Raw genomic sequence first — 16,190 nt, forward strand, 5'->3', positions numbered from 1 at the left:
ATTCATTCACAAGGATCCCCAAATCCGTCTGAATATTCTGTATCAACCTGTCCAGAGATAGAACACACTGCTAGGAGAGACAGATAAAATACCAACATTTAACAGGCACCAAGACAGATACATGAACAGGCAAGAAGAACATGGGTCATGTGCAGGTAGATGGGATTACTTTAGAGTAGAATCATAGTGAGCCGAAGGTCCTGTTCCTGTACTGCACTGTCCTATGAGTTGTTACACACCTCTAGAGCAGTACCTGAATCTGGGTCTCCTGGCTCAGAGGTAGGGACATTACTAATGCAACATTCTGCAGACTTTCCCCATTGGGTGAGAGGAGAGGCCTACGTCCCCTTGGCGGACACGTGACCTCTTCCCCACCACCCCGCGATTGGACCACGTGCCCCTCTCGCTGGTCAGGCGCAACCCGTCTGGCCCCGTCCTTTGCGGGGTGAGTGACGTCATCACGCTCTGTCCTCGCGATGGTTGAAGGCGGGAAGCCTGGAGGATTCTGGGATAGCCTTCCTTTTCTCCCTCCGGCCATCTTGGGTTCGCCTCGGTGCTGCCGCTGCCCGTGTCCGAGCGGAGTCTGAGCCCTCCCGCCGCGCCGTGTTGCGCTGCCGGTCCTTCTCCTTCCGCCCTCCCGCTCACTTACACCGTTACTCGGGCTCTGCAAACACTGGCAAAGATGGTGGCGGCCAAGAAGACGGTGAGTCTGAGGCGCCTGCGGCCTACGAAGCGCGGCCGAGGCTTCACGTGGAGGGACGGCAGCCGGGCGAGAGGGAGCGGCTCCAGCTCCGACCTTCACCTTGTTCCTACCCCCGCGGGTTCTGGCCCCTACCGTCCTTTACCTCCCTCATCCTGATTCCCGTCGGGTCCGGCGGCCCCCCTTGGAAACCTTTCAGACGCGGCGGCGGGCGTGGGGAAAGCTGGTGTTTGTTCATCTTCAACCCTGAGTGCCTCTTCCCTCTTACCCCTTTCCCCCAACTCTGTAGGTTGGCCACCTTTCCCGAGTGCCACGCCGGCTCTGGCCTAGATTGATTGCAATCACACAGCAGGCCCTCAGTAACCATTGCCCTGCCTTTTAAAGTCTAGTGCAAGATGCTTGAAGAGCACGGCAAACCAGTCCTGAAACGTTGACCTTTCCATCTCCTGATGCTGCCTGGCTCGCTGTGTTCCTCCAGCCTCCTGCTTGTCTAACTTGGATTCCAGCATCTGCTTTTTTTTTTGTCTCCAATTCAGTTTGAGTGCAGTTTAGGCACAAAGGAGAAAGTTAGGGTAAATAACATTTCTGAATAACGAAAGAATGCGTGATTGAGACAGTTGTAAAAGTGTGCTTCTAACAGATGCCAGGCACAAAATTTAATCGTGGTTAGATTCAAAAGACCTGCAGATATTGGAATCCCAAGTAAACGTGCAGGAGGCTTATTATACCTGCAATGTCGATTTCCTCACCTACTGATGCTGCCTGGCTTGCTGTGTTCCTGCAGCCTCCCCCCTTGTCTACCTAATCAGGCTGGATGTAAAAGGAAATGTGAAAAAGCAAAGTAGGTATAGATGCTAGTTGCCAACATGAAAATCAACGTCTTCATGCCATAAATATTGGTGAAAAGAAGTGGGGCTGAATTGAAAGCAGAAACAGTTATGAGTTACTAAATGAATGCTTTGCATCTGCCTTTAACAGCAGAGATGCTGATTCCCAATTTATGGGGAAAGGAGGTTCAGACACTTGATTTTTTAAAATTGATAAGTGGGCTGATGAATTGCAGATGGTAAACCCTTGTTCTTAACAAAAGGTGTAAAGATGAAGTGGCAAATGCAGACCAGTCAAGTTAACTTCAGTGGTGGAGAAACTTTAACAATTAGAAATAAAAACAGGATCTGCTAGAAAAGCTTTGTAGGTCTGGCAGTGTCTGTGTATGGAAATCAGTTAACATTTTGGGTCAAGTGACCCTTGCCTAGAATTTGGAATAAATTTGTCATCTAAACAAATCCAGTTTAATGATGGAAAAGTAGCTGCTAACACAAGATCAAGCAAGGAAGTATCTTAACTTGTGTGCAACATTGGCTCAGCCTCAGCTGGGTTAGGCCATGAAAAAACTGAAAAAGGATAAGCACTTTGACAATTGTGGTAGCAAAGCCAGGAGTCAATGTAGGTCGACATGGTATGCGAATGGTAGCTGACACAAGTTTGGAAATGGGAAGCAGAATTTAAGTTTGAGTTGTGGAAAATGCAAGGCTAGTTGTACAAAATTAAAATGAAGTTTGCCACTAAGAGGATGTTTGATAATGAAGCGGAAAATAATTTTGTTAAGTAGCAAAAGAACTATGAAGGAGACAAATCTTAATGCAATTGTGATCTGAAAGGCTGGGGGAATGCATATTTTAGATCTTCCAAAAGCAAGTTGCCAGGTGTAGAATTTGCATGATTTGGGGAGACAACAGAATGTCAATCTGATTTGATACACCCATATCGACTCTTCAAAAGAAGTAATGAGCTGAAATAATTACAAAATGTACTGTAGTTTGGGCTAGATGTTACTAGCGGGATATAACATTTGAAGTTCTGATCTAATTATAAATGCATTCATTTAATCTGTATATATTTTTGTTCAACAATTCGAATGAGCATCTTCATTGGTGTTCATTGAATGCTATTGAACATTTAAAGTTCATTATTTCATTGCATTTGTAGACTTTTTTAAATGGGACTTGCTTTTTGAATGCAGAAAAAGTCTTTGGAGTCCATCAACTCCAGGCTCCAGCTGGTTATGAAAAGTGGCAAATATGTGCTGGGTTACAAACAGACTTTGAAAATGATTCGTCAGGGCAAAGCCAAGCTAGTTATTCTTGCCAACAACTGTCCAGCTTTGAGGTAAGTGGAGCTATTTTGTGAAATAAATAGCAAGATATAGAATGGGTTTGCTATTATCCATCCTCTTCCTTAATTTATCTCTTTTTATTTTAATGTTTCCTCCTACTGAGAAAAGGTAAATATTTATTTTCTAATTAAATCTGTAGTCCAACTTGATTTGCCATAATGTTTCTTGCTAATACTGCAGTCGGTATTTTGTTATGCAATGTATGTAAATGTCACATAGGCCAAATGTTTGCTTAGGTTTTGACCCATTCGTCACCCTGAAAATTCATGAAATTAAATATTAATCAGATTGAACCAGCTCATTCACAGTACAAGAGAAAAATTTCTAAAAAAGCACTGGATAGCCACAAAATGCTATGAAACTGTTTTTACTTCCTATCAAAGCCCAAAATATTTCTGCTGCTGTAAAGACTGCTGATGAAGTCACCGTTACCAGATGTTAGATGAAAGGTTAAAAACAGGTTCACTCGGACCAGACAGAAAGCAAATGTTAGACCTAGGACCTAAGGCATTGTTGAAATATGTAAGTTAGTAATCTTACAATATGGTCCCTTAAAAATAAATAGGATGCAATAGTGAAAGTTGACTATTTATTTAGTGGTGAAGGTGTCAAGAAGTCAAACTCTGGTTTATGTAGTGCCTTTTAAATCGTTGGGATGTTTGAAAACAATTTGCAGACACTGTACTAAATTACATAATTGTGTAATTCCTGTTGTAGACTGATATGGCAACCAAATCTCGCACAGCAAAGTACCAGAAATGCCACTGAGAACAATTGTAACTTTTTATGATCATAGTTGATATAAATAATGGCCATGACACTCAATAACTTCTGCTTTCTTCAGAATATTGAATGTAGGAATTGGGTTGTCATTTTGCGACTGTACAGGACATTGGTGAGGCAGCTTTTGGAATACTACAGACAATTATGGTTGCCCTTGTGTTGGAAGGATATTGTTAAACTTGGTGCAGAAGACTTACAAGGATTGGGACTGGAGGGTTTGTTTTATAGGGAGAGGCTGAATAGTCATCTTGGGGCTTTTTTCCTGGAGCATCAGAAGCTGAAGGGTAAGTATGTAAAGGTTTATAAAATCATAAGGGGTATGGATAAGCTGAATAGCAACAGTCTTTTTCCTAAGGTGAGGGTGTTGAATACTAGAGGGAATAGGTTTAGGGTGAGGGGAAAGTCTTAAGAACCTAGGTGATAACTCTTTCATGCAGAGGGTGGTATATGTATGGAATGAGCTGCTAGAGGAAGTGCTGGAGCTGGTAATAATTATAGCACTTAAAACGCATCTGGGTTGGTACATGAATAGGAAGGATTTAGGGGAAATGAGACATGCTGGCAAATGGGACTAGGTCAGATTGGGATGTCTGATCAGCACGGACAATTGGACTCTAGGGTCTGTTTTTGTGCTATATGACTCTATCACATACCTTTAGTCGTAGATAATCATAGAATGGTTGCAACACAGAGCAAGATCATTCAGCCTATCTATGCCTGCTCTCTGCAAGGTTATATTCCACGCATCTCCTTTGAGGAGATTGAGGGATGATTCTGGTAGAAGTGTTCAAGATCATATGGGCCCTCGACAGGATAGAAAGTTTCCAATGGTAGTGGGGCTGGCGCAGTGGCTCAGTAGTTAGCATTGCTGTCTCACAGCACCAGTGTCCCTTGTTTGTGTGGAGTTTGCATGTTCTCCCCATGTCTATGGGTTTCTTCCAGGTGCTCTGGTTCCCTCCCACAATACAAAGATGTGCGGGTTAGGTGAATTGGCCATGCTAAATTGCCCATAGTGGGAGATGTATTAGTCAGGGGTTAATATAGGGGTTAGGGGAATGGGTCTGGCTAGGTTGCTCTTTGGAGGGTTGGTGTGGACTTGTTGGTCCAAATGGTCTGTTTCCATACTCTGTAGGGAATCTAATCTAATTACTGGAGGAACTGATTTTGAGATTGGATCAAGAACTAGTGGCAAACTGGAAATATTTTTTTGAAAATGTATCTCAAATGGTTAGAGTCTGGAATTTGTCGAGCTTGTAAATTCTCTCGAGAGGTCACGGCTGTGGCCGCAAACATATGAATACTAGTTCCGCCACAGCGACTGGGGGAATTTAATCCACTAATCTAGAATTGAGATGTCATCTTAATCATGAAACTGTTGTAACCCTCCCTTTTCACTGATTCTCCAAGGAAGATGGTCTACTGTCCTTGCTTCAACTCCAAATCCCAGGTGTATCTTTGCTCTGTGAAATTACCTAGTAAGTCATTCTCTTGTTGGCTTACCACCTGTTCAGGGGCAATTAGGAACAGGCAACAAGTTCTGGCTTTAACAGCAATATGCTCATCCCTAAAGCTGAGGTTTTGTGCTTTTTTTGTGACTTGTAACCATTATAACTTGTACATTTCAATTGGCAGTCATCTTCAGTGTTGTTTACAGTACCTAATTAGTGTTTAGTCCATGTTTGCATAAGATTGTCTCTGACAGGTATTAAGGCCTCGTATCGATCCATTTGTGTGCTTCAAATTCACCTTTTTGGACTGGAGCATTAATTTGGTACTATTAGGCCACCATAATAATGGACAGATTTTTCTTATTTCACTTATGTGCAGTAACTGAATTTGAAGTCATCAGATAAATGTTCTTAATGATATAAAAACTTTTTTCTTTTGTCCCTGTGCCTTTGACTGTGTTCGGAGAGCCTTGTTTTACATTGAACTGTTTGTCTGTTTTCATGGCTGATCTTGACTGACTTAAAATGCAACATTACGATGGTACTGTTTTAATGGTGAATTGTATTTATTTCAGGAAGTCGGAGATTGAGTATTATGCTATGTTAGCCAAGACTGGAGTGCATCATTACAGTGGCAACAATATCGAACTAGGTACAGCTTGTGGTAAATACTACAGAGTGTGTACACTGGCTATCATTGATCCTGGTAAGTTCTTCCAAAATTATACTACACTGGCTGAACTAGTGTTAAAGTGTATTGAGAGTAAAGCATGTTGGATTTTTATTATTATAGTCAGAAAAACATAGTATAATGTACCTTTCATATGCTTGTGCTTTAATTGATTGTGGAAGTGGCTGTAGGGTTTGAATGTTTGTTGCTCTATACTGAGTACATGGCATGTGTGAATGAGAGGTACAGCAATTTGTGTGCTTAGCCATTAATACTTAAGTATCTAAAAGAATTTACTTATTGCGAATATTCTCGCTGTCTTGATTCTTGTCTCCAATCAAGTCAGGCTAGACATTCGCTAGATTAATGCTGTGCTTATTGTCCACAAGCCTAGTTTAAGTCCTGTGGTAATATTTGCCAGCGACAACTTTTACATTGTGACGTTTCTGTCGCATCTCATCTGTGGCAGGTTTTTCTTCTCAGTGGTGTGATGGTACGTTTTAAATTGCAACTGGAGTGGGTAGTAATGTATATCATTGACATTCCTTTTGAGCAATTGCTTTGATTTGGCCTTGGTCCCGACAAATACCTGTTTTCATTGATTTCTGTGGCTGAGATTGTGAATTTTGCCTTCTTGGAAGAGATCCCTTTTCCATTCTTACTTCTTGCATTGCACCAAGTGTAACTGTGTACATCCGTTCACATGATTTGGGGCAGGGCTAATGTGCATTTCCTTGATACAAGTATTTTGAGGCACATGGTATGTGAATTTGGAGAGAGGGCCTGTGGTGGTTCAAGAAATTCTCTCACCACATCCTTGAAAACCGTTCGGGATGGACAAAAGATGCTGACTGTCAGCCACACTCTTATCAAATAGTCTCCTGGTGATGGCAGTCAACTGGATATTCTTGAAGCTCCTCATAACCATTACCCTTTGTGCTCTATCCATATTTATGGAGACCAATATTTGCTGCTGTCTTCAGTTTGAGTAATGTGCCTCGTAGTAGGAAAATTAATTAAATTTAGTCTGCCTTGTGCCCAGACTTACTCTGCAAGTGTATCTGGCACCTTGAAATTTATCATTTGATTTCTCACTTCACAATCCTGCCAAGTATCGTCATCTGTACATTATTGAATTTTTGCCATGCACACCCAAGCTTGTCATTAATTTAGATCAAAAGAAGCAGCGTCCTGTTACTGACCCTAGTATGTACCTTTCTCAATCCCTAAAACAGATCACATCCATTTCCTATCAACTTTGTTTCCATATTGGCACCATTCCTCTTTACTCCCTGTAGTTGAACTTTGCTGATAGGCCTGTTTTGTGACAGTTCATTGAAAATGTGTCTTTCGTTCATCTGGCTTTCTGAAAGATAACAGTAAAGCCCTCCAGCCTTTTATTCAGTGACATTTGCTTCGACTAAACTGAATTCACTTCTCTTTTCAGGTGATTCTGACATCATCAGGAGCATGCCAGAACAAATCAGTGAGAAATAAACTGGGCTGCAACTCTGAAATGTTTTACAAATAAAGTTATTCTGTTAAAAAGGCACTTGCTTTTGTTTTTAATTTAAATGCACAACATGACATTTCAGATGTTTACAGAAATTAATTTATTTGAAGGTACAATCATGTTATTCTATAATATAAAAATTGTGTAGAAATTTAAATTGGGGATTAATCTGCTTTAATGGTGACGCAAATGGTAAATGGATTTGATAACTCCTGTATGCTTTTTCTTTGGAAATGAAGAACAGTGGGCCTTATTACTAAAACAGTTGATTAAGAGTGAAGTCAGGAAATAATTGATTGCAATGGTGGAACAACTGCATTCCCCCAGACTCTCTTTGTAATTGATTTGGGTATTTCAGAGATTGAGGTTGATAACCTTTTGTTAGGTGACAGTAGAAGGGAATATAGTCTTGAGGTACAAATCAACAGGAATCTGACAATGCTGGAACAGTTCTCCGGGTCAATAAGGAATGGGCAATAAAAGCTATCCTCGCAAGTTGCCCATGTCCCATGAACAAATTTTTAATTCTGGGAGGGTCTAAACCTGTTTCTAAGAGTCATGTTTGGTACCGTACTTAGTAAAATAGTTTTTGTTGCAAGGCAAGTTTTGTTTCCCTTCCACCTGTGGTTAAGGTGTCTTAATGCATTGCATTGAGGGATGCTTAAGATTTAAACAATAACTAACATAAGCATATAGGGTAATTGTTGCATTCTGTCTATATGTCTGTCCTAGCATCAATAATTGTCCAGCTAAATGTATATTGTTAAAATTAGCAAGAATAGTTAGTGGCAGTAGGTTCAATATTTCAGGATGAGTGACTGATCTTGATTGCATCTGGCAGAGGGCAGAAAAGTTTGTTATACCTAGCTTAGTAAAATTGGGTTTATTCAATTATATTTAAAAATCTATGTATCCAAATCCTATCACCATAACCATATATTTGCAGCATTCCTGTAGATCTGGCATATTTTTCAATTACATAAGCTTGCTCACCTCTTGTAGAAACTGACTTTAATATTGAGGGTTTAAGGCGTGCTGCAGCTTGTTGAACAAGTTATTGCTAATCTCAGGTTTGGTACCATGCTCCTGTCAACACTTAGGTCACTGCTGCTGCATTTCAAGGAGAAATTGTGTCTGAAGTCTTCTTTGACTTTGGAATATTGACCATTTGATTGTGAGAATAGGACCTAGCAGGAAGACAGCTTTCAGGCTTGTGATCCTGATTTCTAGTGTTTAAATGGGGTCTCAGATCAGGAATTATATTGGAGGCATTGCTAAAGAAATTTAACCTTATCTGTTGAATCACAATCTAGGTCTCTCAAGTGCAGGAATGTGGTGCTGACAGTACTAGATGATACTTTTAAGATTTCTGTTGGTTTAAGGAGGCCTTTGTAAAAGAGGTGACTGCTGAGGTGTGGGAAGTGCTCAACATATTCCAGCAACTCTGCGTATGGGAGGTAAAAGTTTTGGCTGGCCAGGTTGAAATGAGTTTTATTTTGGTGACATTTAATGTCAAACTGTATATTTGGTATTTGTGCGGTTTGTTGCTTGCTTTTTGCCTCATGATGATTCTAGGTGTTAGAGAAGTTAATGGGAAGATTGTGCTACTGAACTAACTGATGTTTTATACATACAACCATACAAATTAGGAGCTGGAGTAAGCTACTCAACCCATTGAGCCTGTTAAATCTTTCATTAATATTGTTCTGTTTACTAGCATCCATCACACAGTGGAGTAGTGAATTCCACAGATTCTCAACTGTTTGAGATAAGTAATTCCTTTCCTCTTAAATTTGCCACCCTGAGCTGAAAACTAAACCTCTTGATCTTTGAACCTCTGCTCTCCAACTATGGCAAGTATATTCCTCCTATAAGACACATACGGTGCACAATACTTCATGCAAGGACTCACTAAGGCTTTGTACATCGCAGCAAAACATCTTTACTCCTGAATGCTCATTTCCCTTGCAATGAAGACCAACCTATCATTTGTTTGCTACTCCTGCATGCTGTAATTTAGTGACTCTTGAACAGGGCCACCCAGATCTGTCTTGGATCCCTGCATTTCCCAGACACACCGTTTCATAAATGTCCTTTTTTCTACCAAAGTAAATGAGAAGTTACTAATTCATGCTACTTTGCATCTACCATACTCGAGCCCAGTCAGTGAGCTTGTCCAATATCTGTTGAAATCTTCCTCATGGTGTTCACAGCAAATCTGGTGATATTACAATTGGTCCCCATGTCCAAATCATTTGTATAGATTGCGAGCATTAAGGTACAAATACTAATACTCACTAATGAAAGTTAGTTTATTCTTGCTCTATTAGTCTGTTAATCAATACTCAATACATATTTGCATATTTTCCCATTCTTGTGTGCTCTTAATTTTATTTACTCACCTTTAGTACGCGACCTTATCAAAAGCCTTCTGAAAATTCAAATTAACAAATCCAGTAGTTCTCCTTTGACTTTGCTAAAGTAATATCCTCAAAAGAGATTGCCAAACTTGATTTCCACAAATCTCTCTGCCCAATTTTAGCATTCTTTTCAGCCCTCAGTTATCATTGCTTTTTAATAAGTTCTAACATTTTTCACTCCTGCCATCAAACCAAAAGGTCTATTGTCTATTCTTTGTTCCTCAAAATAATCAGGGTTGTAGCTGCTATTTTCTAGCTGTAGGAAACTTGATAATCTGGAATTTAGAAAGATAGCCACACATATATCCACAATTTCTCTAGCCACTCAACCCTGGAATGTAACTCATCTGGTTTGAGGATTTATCAGGCTTCTCAAATACTATGTTTTAAATTTTGTTCGTGGGTCCCTTGGTCACCTGTTAATTCAGAGATTTTCTGCATCCTCTTACAGACAGATGCAAAATAACTTTAGTTTTCCTGTTCTAGAGTAATACAGCATGGAACAGATCATTCAGTCCATGTCTTTGGAGCCCACATTTGTCCTATCAAATCTGTTCCTTTTCACATATCTAATGAAGATTTTACAATTCTATTCTCTCTTTTGCTAGTTTGCACTTGCTTTTGTTCTCCTTTCATCAGGTTCTTGGTCCTCTTTTGTCTGATTCTCATTGCTTGCATTTTTCCAGTTTACCACTTTTTCTGCTATTATCTGCTTCCTTTCATCTAATGCAATGTTTAACTCTTCCATTAACAATGGTTGGTTTACCATTCCTTTTTTTTGGTGTTTGTGTCCTTTCTCATTTCCCAGTGCTAAATCTAAATTAACCTGGTCCCTAAACAAAAAAACTGCAGATGCTGGAAATCAGGAGCAAAGATAGAAATTACTGGGAAAAACCTACTGAATCTGAAACGTTAACTCTGCTTTCTTTCCACAGGTGCTGCCAGACCTGAGTTTTTCCAGCAATTTGTTTTTTGTGACCTGATCCCTAGTTGGATTCTCAATCTGTTTGCTCCAGAAACCCTTTTCGTACAGTCAAGGAATTCATCTTCCACATTTAGTGCTGATTTGGTTAACCCAGTCAGTGTCTAAATTGAAATTGCCCATTGTTACTGTGCTGTCCACATTACATCTCTAATTTCCCCTCAAAGCTAGTACCTGTACTGCAGTTTACTACAATTCCCTCATAGTTTGCTGCCCCTTGTTTCTTTGCTCACTCAAACTGAATCTATGTCTAATGGTCTTTATTATGCATTGATATTAGAATTATAGTATAATTTAAATAGAAGTTGGTTGTTTGATTAGGAGCTGTTCATCCCCAAAATGCTTCAGAAATATTGTAAATTTAGGTGGTAGGGGTCGCAGATTTGGAAGGTGCTAATCTGTCCTTGATTTATTGTAACTGAATTCATTGTGTTGCTGTTTTGATCTTAAATGGGAAGAAGAAATCTAGAAAATATTTCAGTGATCTTTTGGCAGGGTTTCTTTTGTGGGGTTGATAAAGCAGGAAAAAAAGACTGTAAAATGGATTAAACACAAACTACGCATTTGGTTGACATCCTCTTTTTATTTGTTTTAACATATAAACTGTTGGGTGTGTTAACTGTTCAACCAGTGGGAAGGATGATGAGAACAATAGCTTTTTGCAGCAAAAGGCAAACAGCCCTGAATTGTTTTTGCAATAATCCTGGCAATATTCATTAAGTATGCACATTTTATTCATGCTGAGCTATAATAGCAGTCTTAAAATTAACTAATAATTCTCTACAGATTATCGGTGAAGTGGAAGTGAGTTGTCTATATTTCTAATAAAAATATGTAACACATGGTAAAAAGGATTTAGTTTCTTTCAGAAATGGATGAGGCACTAATCATTTTCCCTTTGCCAGTTTGTAAATACCATATCATCAATAAAGTGTACAAAATGAGTTATCTAATAACCTGATCAGAAAACAACTCTCTCCACCAAACTAAAGTCTTTGTTTATAGGAATTAAAGAGAAATGTATATTCCATTTTACTTGGCTTTGAAAGAGTTCTCCACAATCTTCAGCCTGTTCATCACTTCTTCCAGTAGTTCTAGTTAAGGAACTCAAAAGTTAAAATGTTGGCAATTGCTGTTAAATATTATACAAGTACAATGCATATGATTATTGTATATAAGTTGTTTCAGCAATTTTTTAAAAAAGCTTTGATCCTGCTCACCTAGCAATTTTAGGATCAAAGCACTGAATTTCTACACGGTGACACATTTTGCATCATGTAGTCAAGAGGAGTTAATTGTAAGTTACTGATTTGACTGTAAATTCATATGGTCTCCCTGACATGGAAACGCAAATTGGGTTATTGCTGCAACTGTATGGGGTGCTCGTGAGGCCACGCCTGGAGTACGGTGTACAGTTTTGGTCTCTACCTGAGAAAGGATATACTGGCACTGGAGGGGGGTACAGAGGAGGTTCACTAGGTTGATTCCAGAGATGAGGGGGCTGGTTTAGTGTGTAGACTGAGGCTATACTCATTGGAATTTAGAATGCAGGGAAGTTGTTTCCACTGGTAAGTGAAACTAGAACTCGGGGCATCGCCTCAAAATAAGAGGAAGCAGGTTCAGGACTGGGTTGAGGAGCTGCCTCACCCAAAGCATTGTGAATGTGGAATTCCCTGCCTAGTGAAGCAGTTGAGGCTACTTCATTGAATGTTTTTAAGGCAGTCGGGTGTTTGAACAATAAAGGATTTAAATGTTACGGTGAGCAGGCGGTTAAGTGGAGCTGCGTTCACTAAAAGATCAGCTATGATATTATTGAATGACTAAGCAGGCCTGAAGGGCTAGATAGCCAACTCCTATTATGTTCTTATTAGGAGAAGTAGGCATTTGACCCCTTATGCCTGTTTTCCTATGCAATGAGATCAGGCTGATCTGTCTGTTCAAATTCCACTTTCCCATATACAGCTCCCCCCCCCCAACCAAACTTTTGATTCTGTTGGAACACAGAATTCTTAACTTTAAATAAAAGCAAAATACAGCAGATTTAGAAATCTGAAACAAGTACAGACAATGCTGGCAAAACCGAACAGGTCTGGCAGCATCTATGTAGAGAGAAATAGTTACAAGTCAGCTATGACTTCTGTATCCCCTTCCTCTTTAAAATTATTCAATGACACCCTCCTGCGACACAATTCCAAAGTCACAATCATGGTCATAGCAGACATTGCATGTTTAATAAATCAATTGAGCAAAGTCATTTAGACCCATTGCTGGAAAAAAATGCAATTCATGAATGAAATTAATTAACTATTTTTGATTACTATATTTCTCTATTCAAGGGGTATGGAAATGGTTATTAGAAACAGAACAAGATTTGACTGGTCAGATCAGTTTCTGCTAATTTACCATACTACCCACTGTTTCTCCAGAAACCTTTGCCTACTATCTCACCACTGTCTCTCAACGCACGCTATTGCAGCTTGAATTCTTTCCAACCAAATGTTGGGATTACTGCATACAGTCATTGGTCTGAAGACAAACTTAGTTGCCTTGCCTCTCCTTTGCAATTATCTGGTGCTGAACAAGACTCGATAGGCCAAAGGGCTTCTTCTGTACTGTGAGATTCTAAGATTGTTTCAGGATAACTATCAGATGTTCACCTCTGTAACATCGCTTGACTTCATTCCTGCCTCAGTTTAGATCAGAGTGGTGCTGGAAAAGCACAGCAGGTCAGGCAGCATCCGAGGAGCAGGAAAATCGACGTTTCAGGCAAAAGCCCTTCATAATTGCTGATGAAGGGCTTTTGCCTGCAACGTCGATTTTCCTGCTCCTCAGATGCTACCTATCCTGCTGTGCTTTTCCAGCACCACTCTGATCTAAACTCTGGTTTCCAGCATCTGCAGTCCTCACTTTAGCCTTTATTCTTGCCTCAGCTTATCTGCTGAAATCCTTATCCGTGCTTTTGTTATCACTAGACTTTCCAATATTTCCCTGGCTCTACTATATTCTATCCTCAGAAAGCTTGAGGTTGACCCAACTTGTATCAAGTTAAGTTCATTTATCACCTTGTGCTTGTTGACCTATATTGGCCCCTGTTTAACCAGCGCTTTAATCTTTAAAATACTATCCATATTTTCAAATTAACCATGATCTTGCCCCTCTGCTAACGATAACCACCTCTAGCTCTACAACTATCCAATTACTGCCCTGTTCCAATCCTGAACTTTTGACCATCCCTGATCCATGCACTAGCGTGCAAGGCTGTTTTAAATTCAAGTCTTTAGGATGGCACAGTGACTCAGTAGTTACACACAGTCACGGGCCCAGGTTTGAGTCCACCTCTGTGCTACTGTCTGTGTGGAGTTTGCACATTCTCCCTGTGTCCGTGTGGGTATCTTTCCATAATTCAAAGATGTGCAGGTTGGGTGAACTAGCTATGGGAAATGCAGGGTTATGGGGATAGGGTAGGTAGGTGGGTGGGTATAGATAGGATATCCTTTGGAGAGTCTGTGTGGACTCGATGTTTCTGCACTGCAGAAATTCTGAATGAGACCTGAACCCAGAACCTTCTGACTAGGGCAATAGTGCAGCCAATTACTTAAATGTAAATGTGTCCCTCCTTGCCCTTTTTTTTATATAGACTGCGATAACAATATTCCCAGTGTTTATGGCCACCAGAATATTGAGAAAATGAAATTAATCTGCAATTACTTATAGACACTCAGAATAAATCTTGGTCATTATTTTGCATTGTGAAGGAAATTAAAATTTTTTTAAAGTACTGTCTCACAATACATTGAAAGGATATATTTCTGGTTTAATGTCCGTATTTCTTCTTTAGCTTGAATCTGGAACAACACCATTGCTTCACATTTGCATTGATCACCAAGTGATGGAGTTCCTGTAATAAGTTGTGTACACTTATTAATTTCATTCTTTACTGTGTAGAGTTTCATTCTAGACAAGTCTGATTTCAGAGTGAGGTCTGACTTGATAGACCATAAGTTTAGATTTTGCAAATTGCAGTGATCAATTGTGATAGTCACGTGGAGGTGCCAATGTACTTTTAAAGTTTATTACTTGAAAGGAAGGAGAAAACACAGATATCAGAACAATTTGAAAGGGTTTTATTACAAACATCAAATAAAGATTTTACCCTTTTACACTCAACAGCAATCTTGCAGACACTCGAACCTCAGTGTTTGTTTGTCCAGTTTCCACTTTAAAGTTTCAGTTGGCACAGCTGTATCTGGTTTATTTCAAACTTCAATATTCATAATTGAGAATGGTGCTGGAAAAGCACAGCAGGTCAGGCAGCATCCGAGAAGCAGGAGAATCGATATTACAGGCATAAGCCCTTTGTCAGGAATTCATTCCTGACGAAGGGCTTATGCCCAAAAAGTTGATTCTCCTGCTCCTTGGATGCTGCCTGACCTGTTGTGCTTTTCCAGCACCACACGCTTGACTCTGATCTACAGTCCTCATTTTTTCCTAAACTTTTGCATTCACTCTATCTTCTTTGTTTAGCAGTCTTATCAATAGATGTTAACTAAACAGCTAAAACAGGTGCCACATTCCTTAACGTGTTCCTTAAATTCTTGTGTTCAACATCCTTGTAGGACATCTTCCTCTCAGGCACTTTAAAGCCTTTTATTTCTGCATCCTCTCTCTCGTTCTCGGCCACTTAGAACTTTTCTTCTGCCCGGACTATTCTGGAGACTGCTAACCTGCACTGCCGTTGGTCCAGGCCTATTCTGACCTGCTGCTTGTACATTCACTGATCTCCTTCTGAAAGGAAACTCATTTCTGTCTCGTTCTCCCTATCTCATAAACCACCTTGTTGCCAGGCAACAGCCCTTTATTTTTAAAGCATGTAAACAGATTTCCAGATAACTCAATACCACTGAAAAATGAAACTAAGACTATATCCTTTCTTTCTTGTCACACAACATAGAAAGATAAATCAAACTTAAGGCTGTATATGGTTTTGTCCATTTCAGAACACATTTCCAAATAATAAGATATCAGGAACCTTCATCACAAGCTCATAACGTGGTGGTGGGTTTGTTTATTGGACTGGAGGCCTGTGACCAGTGGTGTGTTGCAAAGATCGGAGCTGGGTACACTGCTTTTTTTCATTTATATAAATGAATTGAATGTGAATTTGAGGAATGGTTAATCAATTTGCAGATGATGCCAAAATTGGTGGTGTTGTGGACAGCAAAAAAGGTTATCTCCGAGTACAGCAGGACCTTTATCAGATGGACCAAGAGATGGCAGATGGAATTTAATTTAGATAAATGTGAGGTTTGCATTTTGGTAAGGCAAATCAGGGTAAGATGTATACACTTGACGGTAGGGTTCTGGGGAGTGTTGCTGTACAGAGAGACCTTGGGGTGCAGGTTCATAGTTCCTTGACATCGGAGTCGCAGGTTGACAGGATAGTGAAGGAGGTGTTTGGTACGCTTACCTTTATTGACCAGTGCATTGAGTGTAGGAGT

General features: G+C 39.9%; 2 protein-coding genes and 1 non-coding gene across 3 annotated transcripts in view; 2 read left to right on the plus strand and 1 right to left on the minus strand.

The window, feature by feature from the left end:
• The first annotated feature begins 523 nt into the window (after positions 1-523).
• Positions 524-7,329, plus strand: rpl30 (ribosomal protein L30). The gene is made up of 4 exons (XM_043687648.2): positions 524-703; positions 2,724-2,869; positions 5,683-5,813; positions 7,225-7,329. The coding sequence occupies exons 1-4, from the start codon at positions 683-685 to the stop codon at positions 7,272-7,274; spliced, it is 348 nt and encodes a 115-aa protein (XP_043543583.1). The 5' UTR covers positions 524-682; the 3' UTR covers positions 7,275-7,329.
• Positions 6,078-6,206, plus strand: LOC122549625 (small nucleolar RNA SNORA72). The gene has a single exon (XR_006311621.2). It is a non-coding gene; the product is annotated as a small nucleolar RNA SNORA72 (small nucleolar RNA).
• Positions 7,330-11,255: 3,926 nt separating the features above from the next.
• The window catches only part of LOC122549526 (matrilin-1-like), a 30,477-nt gene continuing 25,542 nt past the window's right edge, over positions 11,256-16,190 (minus strand). Inside the window, exons 8-9 of the mRNA XM_043689382.2 lie at positions 14,498-14,590; positions 11,256-11,780 (exon numbers count right to left, since the gene is read on the minus strand). Of these exons, the coding sequence (XP_043545317.2) occupies positions 11,725-11,780; positions 14,498-14,590 (149 nt within the window). The 3' untranslated portion in view covers positions 11,256-11,724. The remainder of the gene's footprint in view (positions 11,781-14,497; positions 14,591-16,190) is intronic.

This window comes from Chiloscyllium plagiosum, unplaced genomic scaffold (genome assembly GCF_037043375.1).
Source record: "Chiloscyllium plagiosum isolate Xiang-an unplaced genomic scaffold, Cpla_swu_hap1 HiC_scaffold_4, whole genome shotgun sequence".
Lineage (NCBI taxonomy): Eukaryota > Metazoa > Chordata > Chondrichthyes > Orectolobiformes > Hemiscylliidae > Chiloscyllium > Chiloscyllium plagiosum.